The sequence below is a fragment of the Fundulus heteroclitus genome, chromosome 4 (assembly GCF_011125445.2).
Source record: "Fundulus heteroclitus isolate FHET01 chromosome 4, MU-UCD_Fhet_4.1, whole genome shotgun sequence".
Classification (NCBI taxonomy): Eukaryota; Metazoa; Chordata; class Actinopteri; order Cyprinodontiformes; family Fundulidae; genus Fundulus; species Fundulus heteroclitus.
In genome coordinates, this window is record NC_046364.1 from 16892893 (window position 1) to 16913585 (window position 20693).

Here is a 20693-nt window from a genome sequence, read left to right on the forward strand (position 1 = left end):
TATCACTGCTGTTCTTCAGCAGCTCCACTGGCTCCCATTTGAATATAATCGCACTGACCTCAAAAGACTACTCCTTACATTCAAGGCCACCCACCAGCGCGCTGCCTCTTGTCTCACTGACCTCCTTCACATTCACAGACTTCGCCGGATTCTCGGGTCCTTATCATCCATGAGCCTCACTGTCCCGCCGGCTCGTATATCCACCATGGGATTCAGAGCCTACGGCCGCTCTGTCCCCTGACTGTGGAACTCCTGACTCGCTGCGCTGGTTTAAATCCTGCCTCTCATGTTTTTAAACTCACCTTCTCTTTGTGACTAATGGTTTGTGATCATTTTAACTCACTTTGTAGGCTTTATTTCTCTGAAGTCTCCTGTTTTAATATACTTTCGTTTTGACACATAAGTTATGTCTCTGATTATGTGCAGTGACCTTGTGTGTCCTGAGAAGCGGCTATAAATAAAAATGAATATGCCAGCGTTACTCCAAGCATCACAAGGACCTTAGGAATTTACTGATCTATGTCAGAGGTAATTTTTTTAGGTCATTTTTAAATTGACTGCTAGATTAAGTGATCTCTCCAAATTCCTCTTCTTTGTGTGTGCGTGCTGTTTGTCCTGTGTGTCTGTATATTACCCTGTGAGACTGGCAACCTGTCCAGAGTGTACCTTGCCTCTCCCCCAATGACTGCAGGAGATAGTCACACATTCAGTTGGTTTCTGTTTCCTCCACTGGTTTCTTTTGATGTGAAAGATGAATGAAGGTGAGTCATTTCCTAGAATATGTCTTAACGAGTCCGAGTCATGACAACTTCCATGTTTGTGGAGAGCAGGAGGAGGATATAATTATTTACATGAGATAAGAACCATAAGACAAAAGGTGGTCTGTGTTCTCTGTGAAGCAAGAGAAAACAGAAACTGAATCTGCAAATAAATACCTGACTATAACCCAAGCACAACCCTGGTGGAAAATCTTTTCAGCAGAGCGCATGTATGGATTATTTAACATGTTCAGACAGAGCGTTATCCGACGCATTTATGTTCAGGATTAAATGCTGACGCGTATTAAAAGAGGCGTGTCCAAAGGTTTGGATTAGAGCAAACCAAAAATGTGCAGAAAGTTTAAGACCACAAAAACTTCAGTTCCACTGTTGAAAATGTACTACGTATGAAAATATTAGGATAAAAGTAATCATGCTAGAAGTGTTTGGACTCACCTGGAGAAGTTTTTATTTAAACACGTTTAACCAGTGGAGATTTCCACTGGACATCTGTTTGCAGACTTAAAGTAGCTCGAGTCATGACGTCAGCTCTGAATAATGGAGCCAGTGTAGCCAGCGATGAAAACTAATGCTAATACGATAAAAACAGATCAAACTCGGCAATCATCACAGTAACACAATCGACACAGTAGTGGTTATTTCTTGGAGTTGTGGGGAGCAGTCCAAGCCTAATAACGCCACTGCTTTAGGCCATTGCCGCATCAACTCTTACAAGAGTGTATTTTATTAAATAATAAAGTACAACAAGAAGCCAATAATAAACTGCTTGTGCAACTCAAGGTCCTAAAATTTTACATAAAATATGTATATAATTGGCGTCAGCTCCCACTTCCTATAGCTGGCTTTCTGTGACCTCCATCGTTTAAACAAATTGCTCATACATGAGCGGGGTTCAAGTTTTTACTAATGCAAGTGCTGCTCCACGTTTTGACTGGTAGACAACGGTGCAAGAAAACTTTAACAGCAGTAGTCGTGTGTTCTCTGACCTTCTGTGTTTAACTCTGCTGTCTCTTTAAAGTAAAGTAGATTATTAGTTGTCAAAAAATATGTGATTTTGAGCCATATTGACACTGGTCTGCTTAAGGCCTCAAGAACTCTGCATATTTGTTTTATGGATAATTTACTCTGCATTTAATAAAATTAATCAATACTGTAGCCTGAATTTGAAAAAAATACATAAATATAGATCTCAAAAAGGAAAGACACTAGAATATCTTTTCTGGGTCAGTGAATGGTGATAAGATGAACATTAAGATCGTGTTAAAATACACGGGGAGAAGATTTTGAGTGGGGCTAGGGAACTTGGTGTTTGCATCAGGTCAAGTTTGTTCATTTACATTGCCATTTCCTACCTGTAAAACAGGGATATTCAACTCAAGTCTTGCATGTTTTAGATATGTCAGAGTATGCCATAACGTTCTGCAGAGGCCTGGTAAAATACTTTTCTTTCAGGCTTGCTGAACCAGGGAAACATCTTAAGCACAGCACACTGGCCTTTGTGGACTGACTTGGAAGGTAATTGTTGTGCTATCAACCATTACATATCAGTGTATTTCTCCTGGTAATTACGCATTTTGATTAATTCAGAACAGATTTCCTGGTCTACAGCTAGTCATTTAGCCATGACTATCCAGGAAACTGGTTTGGAACAGGCTCACCATGGCCATGGATCCTCCCAGGTACTAAGCTTCCATCTTGAACTCTCACATGTTACTTTTGCTATCAAACATTTCCAATTACGCATTTCCTAAATTATTATTGAGGTTTCCTGCCAGTTTTAGATTCCTACTTATTTAAATATGAATACACTTAGAGATAACTGCTACCGTTTGCTTTTAAAAAGCAAATCAGAAAAATTAAATATTGTTATGGGCACATTTTGGGCCCGTCCATGTTTGCTGCCTTTATGAAATATGTAAAGTCCTTAGTTGTGTTGAGTTTATATCTTAAAGGCACACTGGTCTTGTTACTTTTTTGTTTTTGGTGTTTGAGGGGGGGAGGCAGTTTTTACAAGACAACTTCAATGCAATCCAAGAAGCAAAGCAAGTTTGCTGCAAGTTTTGAGCTTGGCCTTAGTAGTTTATGTAACCTGTTTCTCATAGCAAAAGCCCAATTACAAGAGAAGACCAATAATCTAACTTCAATAAAAACACAGAGCTCTGACAGAGAAGAAACGTAATCTCTGCTCTTCTATACCCCATTTCTCTTTAGATGTCCTTTCCATCTCAGCTTGAGGTAAATCTTGTTTGACCTCACTCAGTTAGGGGAAAACCTGTGTTAAACGCTAATCTGCACGGCTTTAGAGGGGAGTTTGGATGAACCGTATTATGTGTGCATCTCTGTGTTAGTTCAGGAGTATACTTAAGAAGCACTGAACTAGATGCTGAGCAATGAAACTGCTGACCTGGGATGACTCACAACAGGGATATTTGTTTTGGCCGGGAACACAAAGGAGTCCAACAGGAGCTCCAGAACTCACTGGGCCAAGGAGGTCTGGCAGAAAAGCTCAGGACTTCAGTTCACCCAGAAAGGATCCCCAAACATGAACACAGTCAGCAGTGATGCTGCCATGATATCCAATTGCCTCCCAAGTCTTAAAAAAAAACATATTCTGAACCCAGTCCTTGATTGTGAAGGAAAGGAGGAAACATCTGAGGTCACAAAGAGATGTGTCAGCAACTTCTTAAAATAGCTGTTTTGTACCATGATATATTAATGATAGATTACTCAAACTACGTCTCCCCAAAAACCCACAAGTAATTGATATGCCGTTTGCATCAAACTAATGTTGAAATAAATGCTTGCTCAATACAACTGGTTGACTCTGTACATTGGAGCTTGCTCATGTCAAAGCAGAACAATTTTTGTACTTTTTCCATTTCAAAAGATGGAACTAGCATAAATCTGCTGCTGGCAAAGCTCCTTCACACGCATCAAGAAAACTTGAGCAACCACAGAAGTTTTAGAAATGTAAAGGAGTTCTAGTAAGTCTGACCAACTTCCTAACTTTAGATCCAATTTCTGTATTTAGGACTATTCTTTGTCACTTTTCTTGGTGCAACATGCCTGAACTTCAACACTGACAGGGGAAAAAAATGAAATACACCCTTGTTGCTTCCATTTGGTTTAAGATGGAAAGCAGCTAGGAGGTCCTGCTATGCAAATGCTCCTTATTGAGAGATGATGACCAAGTATGACTATAAAAGAAGAGTTTAAGCATTTTGTTTGTCTGGAGATTACAGGCCAGTGAAACAAAATACACAGATAAACATATCAGCAATGACCTCTGAGAAGAAACCGTTGCTCTCCGTCAGTCTGAGAAGGGATATAAGACCACTTTAAGCCACATTCATCGTTCTGTTGTGAGCAAGACAATTCACAAATCAAAAACACTTAAACATAGCTGTCAATCTTCCCAGAAGTGGAAATCCCAGCCAATTCAGATAGTGCTCAGAAATGACAAGAACCCAAGTTCTCCATCCCGGACTCTACAGGACTCAGTGAGCAAGTTAAATGTTAAAGGTAATAGCAGGACAAACAGAAAAAGAAAGAATGTTTGCTGGTCTAGCAAAGACACTTTCCTCAGGTAGCTCATTTAGGCAAAGAATGAATCACAAATTACCTTAAAGACTTCTGAAACAATGTTGTTTGGATAGATGAGAGCGAAAGATGTCCGGCCATAATACATAGTGTTCTGGCGCTGTATGGAGGATTGATGATTTGGGCTAGTTGCTCAGTCAGAGGACTGGTGCACTAGACTGAGTTTACAATGAATCTCTCTGTATACCAAAGCCTTCTAGAGTCCAATCATAAACTTGGCCAAAATTGCAACACAAGCTGAAAAAGAAAATATTTTAGGGTGTGGAATCAGCCCAGTCTCAAGACGAGGCATCAAGCTGAATAAAATGCAGTGGCTGCCCTTTAAAAGAGTTGTAAATAAATGAATGTCTGAAATGTCCGAATTCCCACCACAACAAAACCAGAGTCTGATGGCCAGATGAAAAACATTTTTACTTTTTTGCAGCCAAAGCTGATTCTACATGGTGTCAAACCTGTAATTTCAATGCCTATACTGGAGACCTTTCCTCACATGGTCACATGTATCCAATATATTTGAACAGTATAAAACAGTATCTATTCTAATTGCAACTGGCTTTACAACAGAGACTTTAAATAGATTTAAAGGCATTTGGTACAAAACATCTGGTAGTTCTGTGGATCTTAAGCAAACGAAGAAGAGTGTCTGCGTCATTCTGCATGACAATGGAAGAATTGGGAGTACAGTGAAAGGAGGACAAGTGGAGTGCAAGGATGGGCTTTCCAGACACAGTACTGATGTAATAACTTACAGTAATGAAGTAAGCATTGAGTACTCTGTATTATTAGTTTAAAAGACTGTCCACTTGCGTGGACAAAGAAAAACATAATTTCTTTAATTGAGGACAACAGAAGAATTTCATCATGCTTCATTTCTGCAAAGAAAGACAAGATGTAAAGAATATAGCAATAAAGAACCAAGAACTGCAGCGGTTTGTGGCCTTTTACTTAAATATTAGGACACCATGAAACACAGATGCAGCTAAGCAAAAACATGTATTTTCATTTATCGTTTAGCCATGCCTTCAATCATTTCCAAAAATCAGGCAGCCAACTGAAAACCCAAGACTCAACAAGCTGACACCAAAATTCAAAGCGTGGCTGGTTGTTAAAAACCAGGTCATGATAAACAGAGCCAAGACAATATCAAGTAAACATATTAAAAACATAACTTCTAGATTTCCATGTCTAATACACTTGAAGCCTAAGCAAATAGGTAAAAAGCTTTCCTTCATATTGATCCATATCTGAGAATGAATAAAGACATTCTACGGGCGTAAGCTGTCCCACAACGGAGACAAATGGACGATGAAACCAACCCAAACAACGCAGAGCAGTAAATTCCCCTGTATATGCACCCGGTCACAGGAATTAGAAGCTTAACGTCATTTCAGACGTTTCTGCCACAAAAAGCTAAACACTGTGAGGAATGACAGACGGCAGATAAGCACTAAAGCAAAACTGTGTGAAGTATTTGTCATATTTCACACATGCTTCTATTTGTCTTCGGTCTACAGGGTCAACGCAAGTCCAAAGCTGTGCTCAACGCGGGAATAGTAAAATCGCTCTATGACTCTGGGAATGAGTAGAAATTAAAGCCTGTCAGACTTCTAAGTGTCTACATTTGGACTAATAACCATGTTTAAGGAATGCCAAAACCTTCTGAATTCATCAATTCAACATAACGTGTCCTTAAAAAGTAACGTGTCCTCTACGTCTCAGCTTTATTAACTGAGACACAGGAGCTAGAGTGTTTGTCAGGATCTTAACAAAGGACTAATAAACCTCCACTTGTGAGTGACATCTTCCATCATGGATTTAAAAAAAATATATCTTTCCATGCACTTTAAGTCTCAATGTTTCCTTGCTTTTTAAAAGTGAGATGACTATGTTGGCTTTGCTGTGTGCTGTGGAACTGTTTACATGCAATGTTTAAGTCACTTTGAAGTAATGATCTGTAAACTCTTTTAATCCAGACATAAGCATCACTCCACTAATTCTAAAAACAAAAAAAAAGTAGAGGAATATCACGTCTTGCATCTCCTAAAAATGGCAAATATAATTTTCTTCATGCATTATTATTTGCGAAACAATACATTTTCTTCATCACAAGATGGAAGAGGATTTTACAAATTAAAAACTGTTCTGTTTTGCTCAAAACCTTGAAATTGGTATGCACCAATAAGACGGCCACAGACTGAAATGAGACAATTCTCATTTCATTGTCAGGTCAAGTATTTCAAATAAATAACAATGACAAATATCCCACCAGTGCCTCATTTGATGCACTTTAAAAAAAAAAAATCAGATGAAGGTTAAGAGGCATGTGTTGAGTGATAACTGAGGACGTTCTTCTGATATAATCCTAAATCAGGTACCAGCAGCACATTTTGTTTATCTTGTGGGTTATACTGCTTAGAAGAAGAAGAAAAAAAATCTGAATTACCAGGTTCAACTTCAAATAAAACCTAAAATGAGTTAATGGCTGCATCTCCACCTAAATGTGAACTGAGGTTAGTAAAAACTTCTTAAATATCGGATACGCGATATTTCAGCATTAGCATCGGTATCATCCAATGTTAGTAGCTTTTTGGCATATCGGCACTGGCTGCATTAGTAAAACTAGGCCAATATTAATAACCGATGTTTATTTCCATCTTGTTGCCGTTTGGGTATGCGTTTCAGAAAGGCGAGGGGAAGGAGTTGGCCATGTGGTGTTTGTTACGGCATGTGACGGTGATATTGATGCAGCGCATCATTGTGAGGTGTTTAACTGAAGCAGAGAAGAAGCAATGTCAGCCGTGTATTCATTTTTTCACAGCATCGAATGGACAGGGAAATGTATATAACGTATATTACATTGGTAAATAGGGGGTTTCAGCCAATATATTGGGTATTGAAATCGGCCCATATTTCATGTTAGTGCATCCCTATTCTTTACATTATAACAGAGTATTATATACAGTCATTAAAGGTTACTTAAAAAACAAGCTAAAAATACTTCAGAGATAACACAGTGATGGAGAAAAAAGAAAACGCTTAATACACCGGTTCCCTGTTCTGGTTTTACTTACCTAAAAAAAAAAAAAAAAGCCTCAAGGCAGCAAAGGGAGAAACAATGCTACAGAAGTAAACTCCTCCTGCACTCTCGGTCCTCTCGTCCATCTCTCCCTGCAGTAGCACAGCAGCTCCAGGCTTTGCATGAATCACCAGAAGGGCAGATATGCAATCTCGTTGTGCAAACAATTAAGGGCAGCTCCTCTGCACTCGGAGCTACTCACTCGTGCTGGGCCATTGAGGACTGACACAATGTGCTTACACATTAACCCGAGAGTCACACACATGAATGGCATTCCTGAGAACTTTATTTGCCAAACGGAGAGCAATAAAGCGTAGTGCAGAGCTACCTGCTGCCTGAACTGCCGTCTGTTTTGTTACCTTTGAACTTGGCTTCTGAGGTCATAGTTTCAACTTGACGGTGATCTAAAATGACCAAAACTTTTATTTCAATTTAGACGCCCTTCACTAACAAGATTAAAAATAGCCTTTGGAAGAGAGCAGCATCACAGATCTTCTGCAATACTTAACACTGGATATGAGATACTTTCTTATATTTCACTTTTGTTGCGACCCACACCGAGCAACTTGCTGTCGTTTAAATCAAATGCACAGTTCCAATTAAAGGCCAGGTAGCATTCGTTAGACTCCAAGCAGTTATATTTGTGATTTAAAAATGCTAAAAAGGCGTTTTACAGGTTCATGAACTTATGACTTGTCCTAAGTAAGAAGGAACAGTCATCAGTAAAGTCCTTTTTGGCAGCATGAACCCAAACAAAGAAAAGACACAGGCTCATTCTTAATAAGTGGACCAAAAGTAAACAATTAGTGATCAGGAAGTGTGACGGTGAGCAATCTAACCCACGCTGACGTATAGCGAGAATCTTAACAACACAGCACATATTTGTCTTTCATATGGGCAGCAGCATGCACACCATGGATTGATGTTAGGCAACTCTCAGGAATTCAGTCAGGCAAACAGGAAAAAAAAAATTGCTGTGGTGACCCCATCAAAGAATATAAAATGGACTGTATTATAGTTGCAGGTCCCTCAAGGAAAAAAAGGAATATGAGAGGAATGTCTTGAGTGATGGGAAACCAACCAGTTTCCTTTACAAACCTTTGGCTGGGCCTCCACAACGTCCACCTTGAGACACTATTTCTACTGTGCAGAGAAAGACAAGAATCTAGAAGTACACCATTGATGATTCCCAGCCTGCATGCCGATAAAGTTCCTCTGTGCTCTAAATAATCCCCACACAGCTGGACTGAGGCTGTACCAAGTCTCTGGATGTGTCTGTGTGCAAGAGCAGCAAGAGACAGTGGCAGAAAAGCAGCATTGTGTAACTAATGCTGAGGGAGGTAGCAGCTGCAATGAGCCACACTGTAAACTATGGCTGCAGAGATTCCCCAACACCTAAAGTAAATTATCCAAGGTTCTGGCAACAAACAAGGCGAACCAGACAATACACTTAAAAAAAAAGAGATCACATTCAAAAAGGTACTGATTTATAAGTTCAATTGTTTTTCAACCACAAAAAAGTTTTAGTAAGGGTCATCTAATGTTTCATCATCAGATAATCCCAGATGTTTTGAGGTATAACCAGGCCCCAAGATATTCACAATCCAGATCGCCTTAGAAATCAAAACTGCCAAGCCCCACCGGTGCATGCAGGCCTCACCGCATGAGTGGGACTACCATCAAGCTTCCTTTTTGTTTCACCAAGCACCTTAAGATGCTGCGGCTACTACAGTGATAAACCACCTTGCTCCTGACATTTTCTGCATACTCAAAACCATCAGACACAATGATGTGACTGAAAGCTTCAATAGGCATGCATCGTTGTATTTAGAGCCAGAAATCCTCTAAATCTTACAAGTATGACAATGATAAATATGCCGCAGTTTGCTTTTCCAATACTTCCTAATGCAGATTGTTATTTTTAAAACCCACTTTTCTGCCCCAAAAAGAGTATTTTGAGTCATGCCCATTGAAACAAGAAGACGGTAACATTATTGGATATTAAAGCAGCATCTGTAAAGCACTGTTTTGTTAATCTCTCAAAGTTTGGCAACTTTCAGCTGCATTCCCAGCAGCTTTGTTCTCACTTTTATTTGTTTTATAAAGTCTTTGATTTTGGACACAAAAATAACATAACCATCAAGCCTCAACAAAGTTGAAAGAAAAAAAAAAACTGAAAATATGATGCAGTATTTGCCCTTGTAAATGCACCTGAGGAGTTTGGCAAAACCAGACAAAAACCATCCATGTTATGGCTAGATTACGTCTTAGATTTTGGCAGGCCCTCGTAGTGAAATGTTTTTTTTACTTCTGTTTTTCAATTTTTTATTTTTTTAGCTGTGAGAACTTGTCTGCTTTTCCTCATGGCAATTTCCCATAACATGTCACAGGTTGAATCAATTTGGGTCTTCTCAATTTGTGACGTCTTTGCTTAATTTTCTAGCCATACAGACATCCTTTGAAATGAGTAATAAATAAGTAGTTTATTATTTGCAGTTATTTCACAACTTGAGTGAATGCTGCTTGTCAAGACTCGATGCAATATTTTGGGTTTCCTTAGATGGGAAACTTTCTGAGCAAACTGTCTGGCTGATTTCATTGAATTTGATATAAAGTGGCTTAATATGGCGTGTTAGCGTTATGAATTGCCGCTATATAAATAAAACTGAATTTAATTGAATACTGAGAAAGTAGAAGTAGTATCATCCATATACAAGAAACCCCCCACACACAAAAAAATAGGTCTTCAAGTAAGGCAAGTTTTAGGTTTTTAGAGTCACATCAAAAACAAAACTAAGATTTAAAGTGTATTCCTCACCTCTAATACTGGTCCGGCTCCCAAGATGATTTGCTCCACTCCACTGGCAAAGCCCTTCTGACTGAGGGCAGTCAGATGATGAATGAGAAAGTTTGTGCTTTGCGTCTTCCCGGAGCCGCTCTCCCCAGATATGACGATGCACTGATTCCTCTGTCTCCTCAGCATGGCGTGGTAGGCCACGTCCGCCACGGCGTAAATGTGCGGCTCCAGGTCTCCCAGCGTATGATTGTCATACATCTTCACATACTTGGGGTTGTAGATTGGCAGGAACTTGAAGGGGTTAATGACGATGAGGATGCTTCCAACGTAGGTGTAGATCTTTTCCTGCCGGAAGCGAGAGCGCAGGTTGTCCAGCAGCGAGCGCTCGTTGAGCTCCGGCAGGCAGCACAGATCGGCGTGGTCACCCTGAGAATCAGGCTGCGGCAGCAGTCCGCGTTCCACCAGGCGTCTTCGCTCCTCTGTCACCTGGAGCCACATGTGGAGGCTGCATCCGTAGTGGATAGAGCCATCCACGTTCTTCTGCCTCAGGAGGAAGCGATAATCCTCGCCACCTGACAGAGGGCGGAGCTCTAGAGCCACGCGGGGCCAGAGCATCATCCTCTGCACGGGACAGTCGGTGGGGTTCAGGATCCATTCCTCCCCACCAAACTCCTTCACCTCAGCCAAAACGTAACACTTGGTGCGGTCCAGCTGCAGCCGCTCAATGACTCGCTCGATGGCCTCGGCGGCCGTGGTCTTCTTGCGAGCGCTGATCGGGCAGTAGATGGTGCCCTCCGCGAGGGCACCCGGGTAGATGCGCACGGTGAACTCTGAGTTCTCGTAGCGCTGCCGTCGGCCCAGGGTGCCCATGCCGCCGACGCCCCCAACGCCATCGCGAGCACTCATGGCGGAGCAGGAGATCCCATTAGAGGCAGCGGCCCGGTACTGGCACGTCCTTTACTGGGCTGGTGAGACCACCGCCTCAAGACATCACCGCTGCAAAGGAGAAGAAAGTAAAAAGAGAGATATCAGTAACAACCAGTCCAGATGTTACTAGAATAAAAACGCACTCCCAGGCTCAACATCTGTGCAACGCATGAACTTTTTAAAACTGATTTACAGTCAGGGATTTCTGCGCAGCGCACTCCCACCCTCCAGATTACGAAACGTCCCAGATTATAACACAAGACCCTCATGCGCCGTTACGTAATCGGCTAAAGGGTCGAATAATTTTGCGGGGAGCCTGACATGCACAGTCACACAGGATAAAAGGAAAAGTCATCAGGCTCGGCGGGATGACCATTAACACTCCTACCCACTGCGATCGCTCACATAAGCTCCTCACAGAGCCCGACAGCAGCAGCTGCCATCCTCTCTGCTCCGCAGACAATCGCACCATTCACAAGTTCCCGCTTCAACGCAGAGTGGAGGGGCACCGTGGGGGGAGCAGGGGGTCACAGGGAGAGGCTGAATTAAAACATCCCAGCTGGTGACGGGATCTCTCTTCCATTCTGATTTGTTTTTGATCACCATGCTGGAGATAGTTTAGTCACACAGACAGATGTCATAAAAGACAAAAAAAATGAAAAAAAACCAATCAGTTTTATGTGGGTTTTTTTTTTTGTTTTATTTACAGTATCTGTAAATAGCATAAAAATTAGCAAATGGCAATTGCAACGTCGGCCCAGGATGAGAAGCGGCGTATCAGGGCACAACTGTGGGGATTAAAGTTCTGTGGAGTTGATTGCAAAGGCTGTGACCTTCAGCGAATGAAGCACTGTTACCTTAGCGTGATCTGTGCGTTATGTAACACTTTACACTATGAAGCTGCAGATAAAAAAATACATTTTACAACACTCTGTCATAAGTCAGACATTGTGACGTTCTATCACACTAAATCTAGGAAACATGACATTCCTATGCATTAAATGCTGATTGCATCACGAGATGTGTTGGAATTTGCCAGAGACAGGCCTGTGTGAAATTATTCCATCCACAGTAACATAAGCACACATTTTCATGGGATAAATGTTACATGTCCCAGGTGTCTTCATTTTTATCAATGAGTTGTGTTTGCCGCTGTCGATCTTTTCAGAGCCGGTAGGGTGAGCAAGTTCTAACGAAACTGAATGGAGCTCCAGCACAGAAGGGCCCACTCCTCGTTAATACACGCGCCATCTTTAGAACCAATCTTTTGGTTTTCCTTAAATTAGTTGAGAGTTACTGGTAGTCTTGTTTTTGTGTGGGGGACAGGGAAGATGCTCACTTTCGATGGTCAACTACTCAACTGGTCTGAAGCTGTTTAGAGTGTCTGGGTCTCCCATCTTCTGTTTTGAGTCTAAGCTTCAGTACTTCTGAGTTTTGCTGGTGCCGCTAATCTGGACTTCATGTCATGCGTCATCCAAACCATTTATGGACAGTAACACTTTAAAGCTTTCCATCCTTCCATCGTTTTTCACCAATCCAAGCTCAGATCAGGAGCAAAGCGTAGTTAACCTTGTTATCCCAGGACAAAAAAGGACGTATAGGACTATAAACGTCTAGGGCCCAATGCTGACGGGATTAGTTTTACCTAGGCACTACATGGGATGTGTAATGATTGGAGATTCTCTGTGTTGTTAGTCCCGTGCAAATCAGCCATGTCAGTAATTTGTAAAGTAAAAATTCCCCTGCAAATGACCTACTATATTTAGCTGAACTCTGAGGTCCTGTGACAATACTAACCCAATGTGAATAGGTATCTCTGTGATTAGGACAGAATTGGGCGGGAGCCGATACGTGAATAGGATAAAGACTGCACTGCAGTGTTTAGAAAACCTTTTTGGTCCCGGCCCAGCAACACCAACGGCCATATTTATTACACGGGGTCCCCCGATAATACTTATCCCATGCCAATAGGGCTTAAGACCGAGTTCAACCATCCCTTTGCATTGGGCAGTCAATGACAAAAAAAATGCAGTAGGATGCATCTTCTGTCTTTTGGGTTATTTTTTAGTTTGTTTTAAATTTTCAACATAGCTAAGCTATTTTATTGTTTTTATAAACAACATTTTTCTTGCTTATTGCAGCAAGTCAGTACAGTTCAAAATATGAAAAATACATTTCTGCTTACTGCCGAGTTACTGTAAGTCAGATAAGCACATCTGCTGCCTGGCAGACCTTTCATACTGCACAGAAGTGTTTCGTTTCCTGACTTGACAGTCAGGCATTTTGAAAGTTTCTAGGAATTGATACAAGGCCATCATGTTACTCTGTTAGATCAATAACTACTTATTCTCAGGTTGAGGCGCAGTAAGGTCGGTTTTTGCAGTTTAAAAATCTACAATTCAGTAATTAAAGATTGTACCTTACTTGGTATGAGCAGCTTTACTCAGACGAGTTGAATAAAAAATTTAAAAAATATACATTTTGTTTTTCATAAATTCTGTGGCTTTTTAACAGAACATTAGTTGGTTGTTTCTTATAAGCTATTATAAAAGACTGGTTTAAGGCTTCAAATGCTTGTGGCAGTGAAGCAGTTTTTGGACACACTATACCTCTGCCAGCAGAACGCATGTTGGAGTCTAAGACAGGGGTGGAGCCAAAAATATCATCCTGTAATTTTTATAGATTGTTTTACTTTATTTTTTCACCGTTTAAAAAACCTAAGATAATCAATGCTATGAGCACACCAGCGCCCATACTTACAAAGATTCCTAAGACTAAAAGTAGCCATTTGTGACATAATTTTAAGGGGGGGGGGGGGGATTTTAAACAATCATAATTATTAATATGCAGATAACATAAACTGGATCATCCCCATAGAGTGAAATTAGTTTCAGTGGCCTGACAGGTTAAAGGCACGGCTCTAGTAAAGTCATTTTATTGAGGATAAATAATGGGAGAAATATTGAATAATCATGAATAAAAAGTGGAGAAATTAAAGAATATATATAAAAAGAGGTGCGAAAGTATTTTCTGCATTGCATGATGATGCATGCATGATGTCAGTAGCCTAAATGGTAATCTAGAAGTTTGCCTGCCTGATGTAGTCTCCTTGCTTTGATTGCTGAAGCGCTTAATTCTCACTAGGCTGGTGGGTAAAAGCATCAGGACACGCAGTGATCGGCGGCAACATGCTTCAAAGTCCATGTATGTGCGCCATGATCCAAGGATCCAATTTATTCTCCAACACTTCTCTATCCTCTTCCAGAGCTGTGCGCTGGGCAGCGCTGCTGTTGAGTTGTTTTATTTCCCTCTATCTTTAGTAAAATGCTGACAGGTGCGCATCAATACCAAATAGATGAAGTCGTAAAATGACTGTCGAGTAAAAATAAATAAGCAAATCAAAATAATGGTGAGGACATAAGGTCCGTTCAAACATTTGGATTGTGTGTGACAATTAATTTAGCTAAATTTCATGATCATGACACATTTCTGAATCCAGTCTAATCAGTTAATTTCTCTCCTTTGATTACTAGGAGCGCATTCGTGTCGTTTTCTTGTACTATCATCCAATCACAGCTCTTGAAAGACAGCGTCACACCAATCAACGGAGTCAACCACAAGTCCTCACTAAGATAAAAATCTGTCATCTTTACTCTGAGTCGCTCTCAGCAACTATCAGAATCTCTTTTAAGCCAAGACTCCTAGGAAGGACCTTATAGGCTAAGATAGGAGCTCTTTGAGAATCTTTGGGGAGCTGAGCTTAAGTATCTCAACACATGTAGAAGATGATAAAAGATTATATATTTTAAAATCAATCTGAATTCTGAAGAAGCTGAAAACATGAAATCAAGAGATGCAGCTGGGACAAATATGGCTGGAGCACACAGACGAGTGTGAAGTTCTCTAACAGGGAAATGACAATGCTGCTCCCAGTCCCAAGAGCTTCCAGTTGGCCCCTGTCCAACCTGCCATGTGTCACCTGATACTACCTGCATGAAAGTAAAACGCTGCGTACAAGATGTTGCCATATTTTAAATGCAAAGCACAAGAAAAGAAAGGACCTCTTGTTATTTTCAGCATAAAATGGCAGAAAGCCATTGAATTTAATATAAACACTAAACTGAAGGGATTAGTCTGAGGTTTCGGTCACCCTGGTTAAGCTTTCAGTTTACAGCTGCATATATGAGTATGTGTTTTAAGCAGCAAGTTATGACTTGTTGTCCTGAACAGATGGTCAGCTTACTACTTAGCGGATGGGTGGGGGATTTAGGGTTGTGTCGGTGCTGGACGGCCCAGGGACATGCTGACTGACTATTTACCTACAGACAGGAAAACACAGCCTCCAACACTCTGGACACTGCAATCAGACATTTCACTGAGAGTAGACAGCTTTAAGACTATGCAAATCTAATGTAGCCATGTATAATCTGCACAGTTCGCTTTACTTACTGTTAAGCAAATTATCCGCAGAGAACTGTATTAGGCAGATTTGGAAATCTAAGGCATGAAAAAGATAAAAATAATGTAATTAATACCAAAAACTGTAATATTGAATAATTATGACTGAATACCTGGAATACTGACAGAGTATTGTGAAAATAATCTTAATTTATCCTTCATTTCCAAATGTTTCCCTTTTAAGATGCTCACTTTTTGCGTTAACTTCATCATTGTTTCATTCTATTATTTTGTTATTCTTCACATCTTCTAACTCCAAAGTTGTATCTTACTTCATTTCTGAAAGTGACTTAACTCTGATCTGTGACTCCTGCAGATATTAAGAAGGTCCTAAACTTCAAGCATGAAGCAGATTATTGCGTTGACACGTCACCCACATCTTAGCCAAGAACACGTTAAGACGACTCGGGGCAGCAAACCTGCGTCTGAATGAAGCACAGAACTTCTGAAACAAGTAGAAATGTCCGGCCATAATGAACAGTGTGGCGTTTGCGCTGATATGCTGTGTTTTCTCCAAACACCTCATACCAGTTATCAAGCAAGTTAGTGGAAGGAGGATGTTTTTCATCAACAGGACCCGAGCACCCCACAGTCATTAAGTCGCCCATGAATTCCTCTCTAAACCAAAGTCAAATGCTCTCTCAAAGGTAGATCTGGGTAGAAATTGGCTCATTTTCCAGTTTTCTGATCAAATAACCAATTTGTTTAGTGTTAAATTAAAAGACAAATGTGACAAGAGCAAGATAAGCTTGTGTAGGCTCATCACTGGTGACAGACAGTGAAGGGAAAAATGACAGTCACTGACTGAATTGGTGCATCACTAGTTTGTGCGCTTTGGTGAGTAATAACTATGGCGGAGGGCGTTTTCATAATATCCACTAATGGAAGACAAGAGGTGTAACAGGTGTTTCCATTTAACAACTTATATGATAAGCACAGACACTAACATTTTTATTCTATGATTTATACATTACCTGGGACGATGTGACCAAAAACTAAGTAGAGTTTAATGTCAACAATTACAACAAAAAAAATCCAATCAGCAGTCCTCCACATTATACAATCATTACGTAAAAAGGCAAATATGCAAAGCAGAGTGATAAAAGCCAGGAAAACATGGTGAGGCATGACATCATGTCACCCGATGGCCGTGTCTCCACACCAACAATTAAAAAGGTCTGATCCATAAAAGTGGGAAGTTTGGGCTCTGAAGGACGAGACAGAATACACAGAGTATATTTAGAGGAAACCTACTACGGCCTCTCCTCGTCTCCTTAAACGACTGAACCACAATCAGACCCACTTTCATGACATGAATGGTTAGCATTAAGGCACCACAGACGAGTTATCTGACCTGAAATCAGAGAAAGCAGGTTTTCTTTCCTCAAGACACAGCAGATCAGGGCCGATGCAATCTCTCAACTAACATACCACAAAGAAACAACGCTGGAATTCACATGAGGTAAATATTGAATTTGTAAAACACACAAGATGAGAGTTCCTGCTTAAAGCTATTGTTAAAGTTAAACTTGGGTCAGATGCTATCATAGTTCAACACAGGGCTGGGGACAATTATCTGCACGTCGATTAGAGGCTTAGCGCGACCTTTACCACAAGCAAATCACGGAAACAATACCTGCTTTTTCCTATAAGACAGAACTATTACTTCATTAGACAATCTTCTGACCATCTGCACAACAAGAGGGAAGAGCTGCATCTTTGGATTAACAGCACTACAAGAACCAAAGACTCCAAAGTTATCAATCTTCTGGATTTTAAATAGCTAGAAGGAAAAACAATTCATCTGGTGACCTAACGAGAGAACACCTGAACAGTGTGACTGTAAAAATGATCATGCATTAATCTCTATGAAATACCTATTACTCTAAACTATATACACATAAGAAATTGAATTTAGGCTTAAAATTTGTTGTATTCAAGAGTGATTCAAAAGTAACACAGTAATGTCCATAAATCAATAGGCTTACATTTGCAGAATTTACCTACTCAGTTGCCATTTACTAAAAAAAGAGACTTAATTCATGGCTTCAGAAACAACCCGTTTGGTCACACATGTGACTTAAGACCTCACATAAACAACAATTAGTTTTTCTTCTTGGTTGCACTAATGTGATTATCATTAACCAGCAGTTTTCTTTATTTTCTTCTTCACGAAAAAGACCAATCAACACCAGAGCCAATAAAAGGCAGAAAGATGACCTATGAATGAACCATCTAGACAAAGGATAACTTTGGCCGAAAATGATAAAGAACAACCTACCAACAACAACCTGTTTTTAAAGATAGACATAGGAAATTCAGGTGGTTTTCAGTTTTTTTATGGAATAACATCATTTAATTTAGGATAAGACAGTATTTTTAGATCTATTTCTCTAGTCCTTAGAATGCAAATTGTGAGTTTTTTTCCTAAAATACATCCCATAGGAGAAAATGCATCCATCCTCTTTTTGCAAAGGTTCTGTGTTTTCTTTATCTCAAATCCTAAAATTGACAATATACTATAGTAGAAATCGATCAACAAATATGTTTTCTTTTTTCAAAACTTCAAGTAAAAATTGTCAGCTCTGAAGTTTTATTTAGCTGGATTGAGGACAAAAATGGTGCTTTGGATTGTAACTGTTGCAGACTCCTGATCTAGACTACAGTTTAGTAGGAAATCATGCACTGGGTTTAGTCGCATAGCAATTTAACACAGGAAGACAAGCAAAATCAATGCTAGAAAACTCCACAAGAAGTAATGAATGCTGTGGAGCTGAGCCCAGAGCTTATATGAGTTTACTATCAGGACAAACTGTGCCAGTGTAAAGAGATCTTGTGATACTAAAAAACATTTTGGTCAAAGCGAAATCTGTCTCTTGATTAAGGGCGCTGAATTTGAAGGGGCGCGCTTCAAGGTGGGTGTTTTAGACTTTTATTTTGAAGTAAAGAAGTAGTTTGAGTCGACGTGGTTTGTTGAAAGAGTCGACAAATAAAAACCTTTCATTGGGTCTGTTGACAACACTAAGTTACTGAAGTGTTGAAGAAGCCGTCAACGTAGTTGTAATCCTGGCTTCTAAACCTATCCCTAAACACCCACATTGGAAAAGTTGTTAAATTGTGACATTTGTTTCTACAACTCATGTGTCAAATCTCTCTTAACAAAATAGTGGTGTTGAGAGTAGCTACATAGTAGGGGACTGTGCAGAAAAGGTACACATTTCTGAAGGACTGGTTAGCCCGGTTTCCATCGCTCAGGACTGTGTATGTCAACCAAAGCAAGGGGTAATAGCAATTTTCTTCTTGAACATGAAAACAAAGTGGGCAGTTTTGAAATTTCTTAAGATAGGGCAAAAGGAGATCATTATTGGTTTGCTACCAGAGTCATACCATCCAGCTCCTACCACATCTGTAGGTGAAATAAGCAGCCAGCTGCAGGCTCACTACCAAGGCACCTCGCCTGACTAATTCACTAACTTCAATGTTTTAGGTTGTTTTCGAGGTTCCTGTAGTACATTACAAAGGGAAAACCAGTAAGACCCAATACTCAGAAAAAAATAGATACCTTGCTCTAGCGCTGTTAGGGATGGTTCACAATTCTCAGCATTTCTACAAAGGGTACAAAACATCCTCTTTTTGGACTCCTTTTGGTCCACTAACCCTAACAGGACCCACACCTAAACCTAAAGAAGTCAGGGGAAGAGAATATTTCAGGGGAAGCTTAAATACACACAGCACCTGAACTGCACGGCTGAATCTTTTAGTGGTGCAGCACCCGGATCGTACCAGCTGACATCCTGTCTTGATGAAAACATGCAACAATTTTCATGACTGTATTCTGAACCTGCACAGACTGACCTACGTAGCACGCTGCTAATTCAGTCACCATGTTATCCTGCAATGGCAAGTTTACGATGCACAAGAACAGCAAAATGTGCTATAATATCAGAACATTAAAAAAAATGTCATTCAAAAAGCATACACCAGCCCTTGATCTCCTCCCCCCAGAATATGGTTTGTACGCGTGTTAAAATTAGGAAAACTGAAAAAATTAACCCTTAGTAAATGTATCTTTTTGGTATCTTAACAGTATTATAAATAAGGACTTCAGATTTTAGGATGCTTAAACTTGTATAGAGTAAATTTAAAAGCAGAAAGAAGATTCTGTATTCTTTTTGTAATCTTAGAATTGTCAGTGAAGCATTGTTGGACATTTCCAGTGAAGTGCAGCTATAGATCTAAGCCCTCAATGCCGCCCATTGTTACACCAGCATTAAGGATCAATTTCAGTCGGCTTTCTATAACAAGAGGTCATCCTTCTGAAAACTGCAAATCTGTCACTGACATCGCTGAGTGAGAGAGCGAGAGCAAGAGAGAGAGAGAGTAATGCTAGGTTGCATTGTTTTAACCAAAATGTATTTACTTTTTAAAGTATTCTGCCTCTCCATTGGCTAACAAAAACAACTAACCTTCATAAAAGACACTTTTTATATGTTCAAGACAAGAGTTGCGCATTTCTCAGCTGGACTTGTTCAAGGCTTTTGCAGAGACGACAGTAGGTCAACCCATCCAGAGCTCATTATGTTCTAGCCAAAACATGTAACTGCTAATCCAGCTAATTATGAACTTCTGCATACCTCTGTTTTTTTATGTAATGATTTCTTGCATAAAACAAGGGGTAAAGAGTTTCATCTGCTCACTTTGCTAAAACAGTAACAGCAATTATAAATTTGCCAACTCACAATGATATTCCTAGACTTACTTATTTTACCAGAATCTTTCAGGAATCTCCCCACAGCATTAAGTAGCGGTCAAACAGTTTAATACATAGACTTGTTTGTTGGTTGCACTTTATGTTCAACAAAGATTGATGTCCAACTCAATTTAAAGCTATTCTCTTGAATAATATTCTGATTAATAAAAACTGTTTAAACTGTCCTTGTTTACAAACATCTTCATCTACACACCATTTTTGTTGCTTGTGCAGAGAAAAGTCAAAATTAAATCGTAATTGCAATTATGGTTGAATTATATCGCAAATTGGCAAAATCATACAGGC

At 40.0% G+C, this 20693-nt stretch overlaps 1 protein-coding gene across 1 annotated transcript in view; it reads right to left on the minus strand.

The window, feature by feature from the left end:
- myo9aa (myosin IXAa) overlaps window positions 1-20693 on the minus strand; it is a 119417-nt gene that overhangs the window by 81890 nt on the left and 16834 nt on the right. The window contains 1 exon segment of the mRNA XM_036136172.1: window positions 10274-11248. Coding sequence (XP_035992065.1) covers window positions 10274-11158 — 885 coding nt within the window. The 5' untranslated portion in view covers window positions 11159-11248.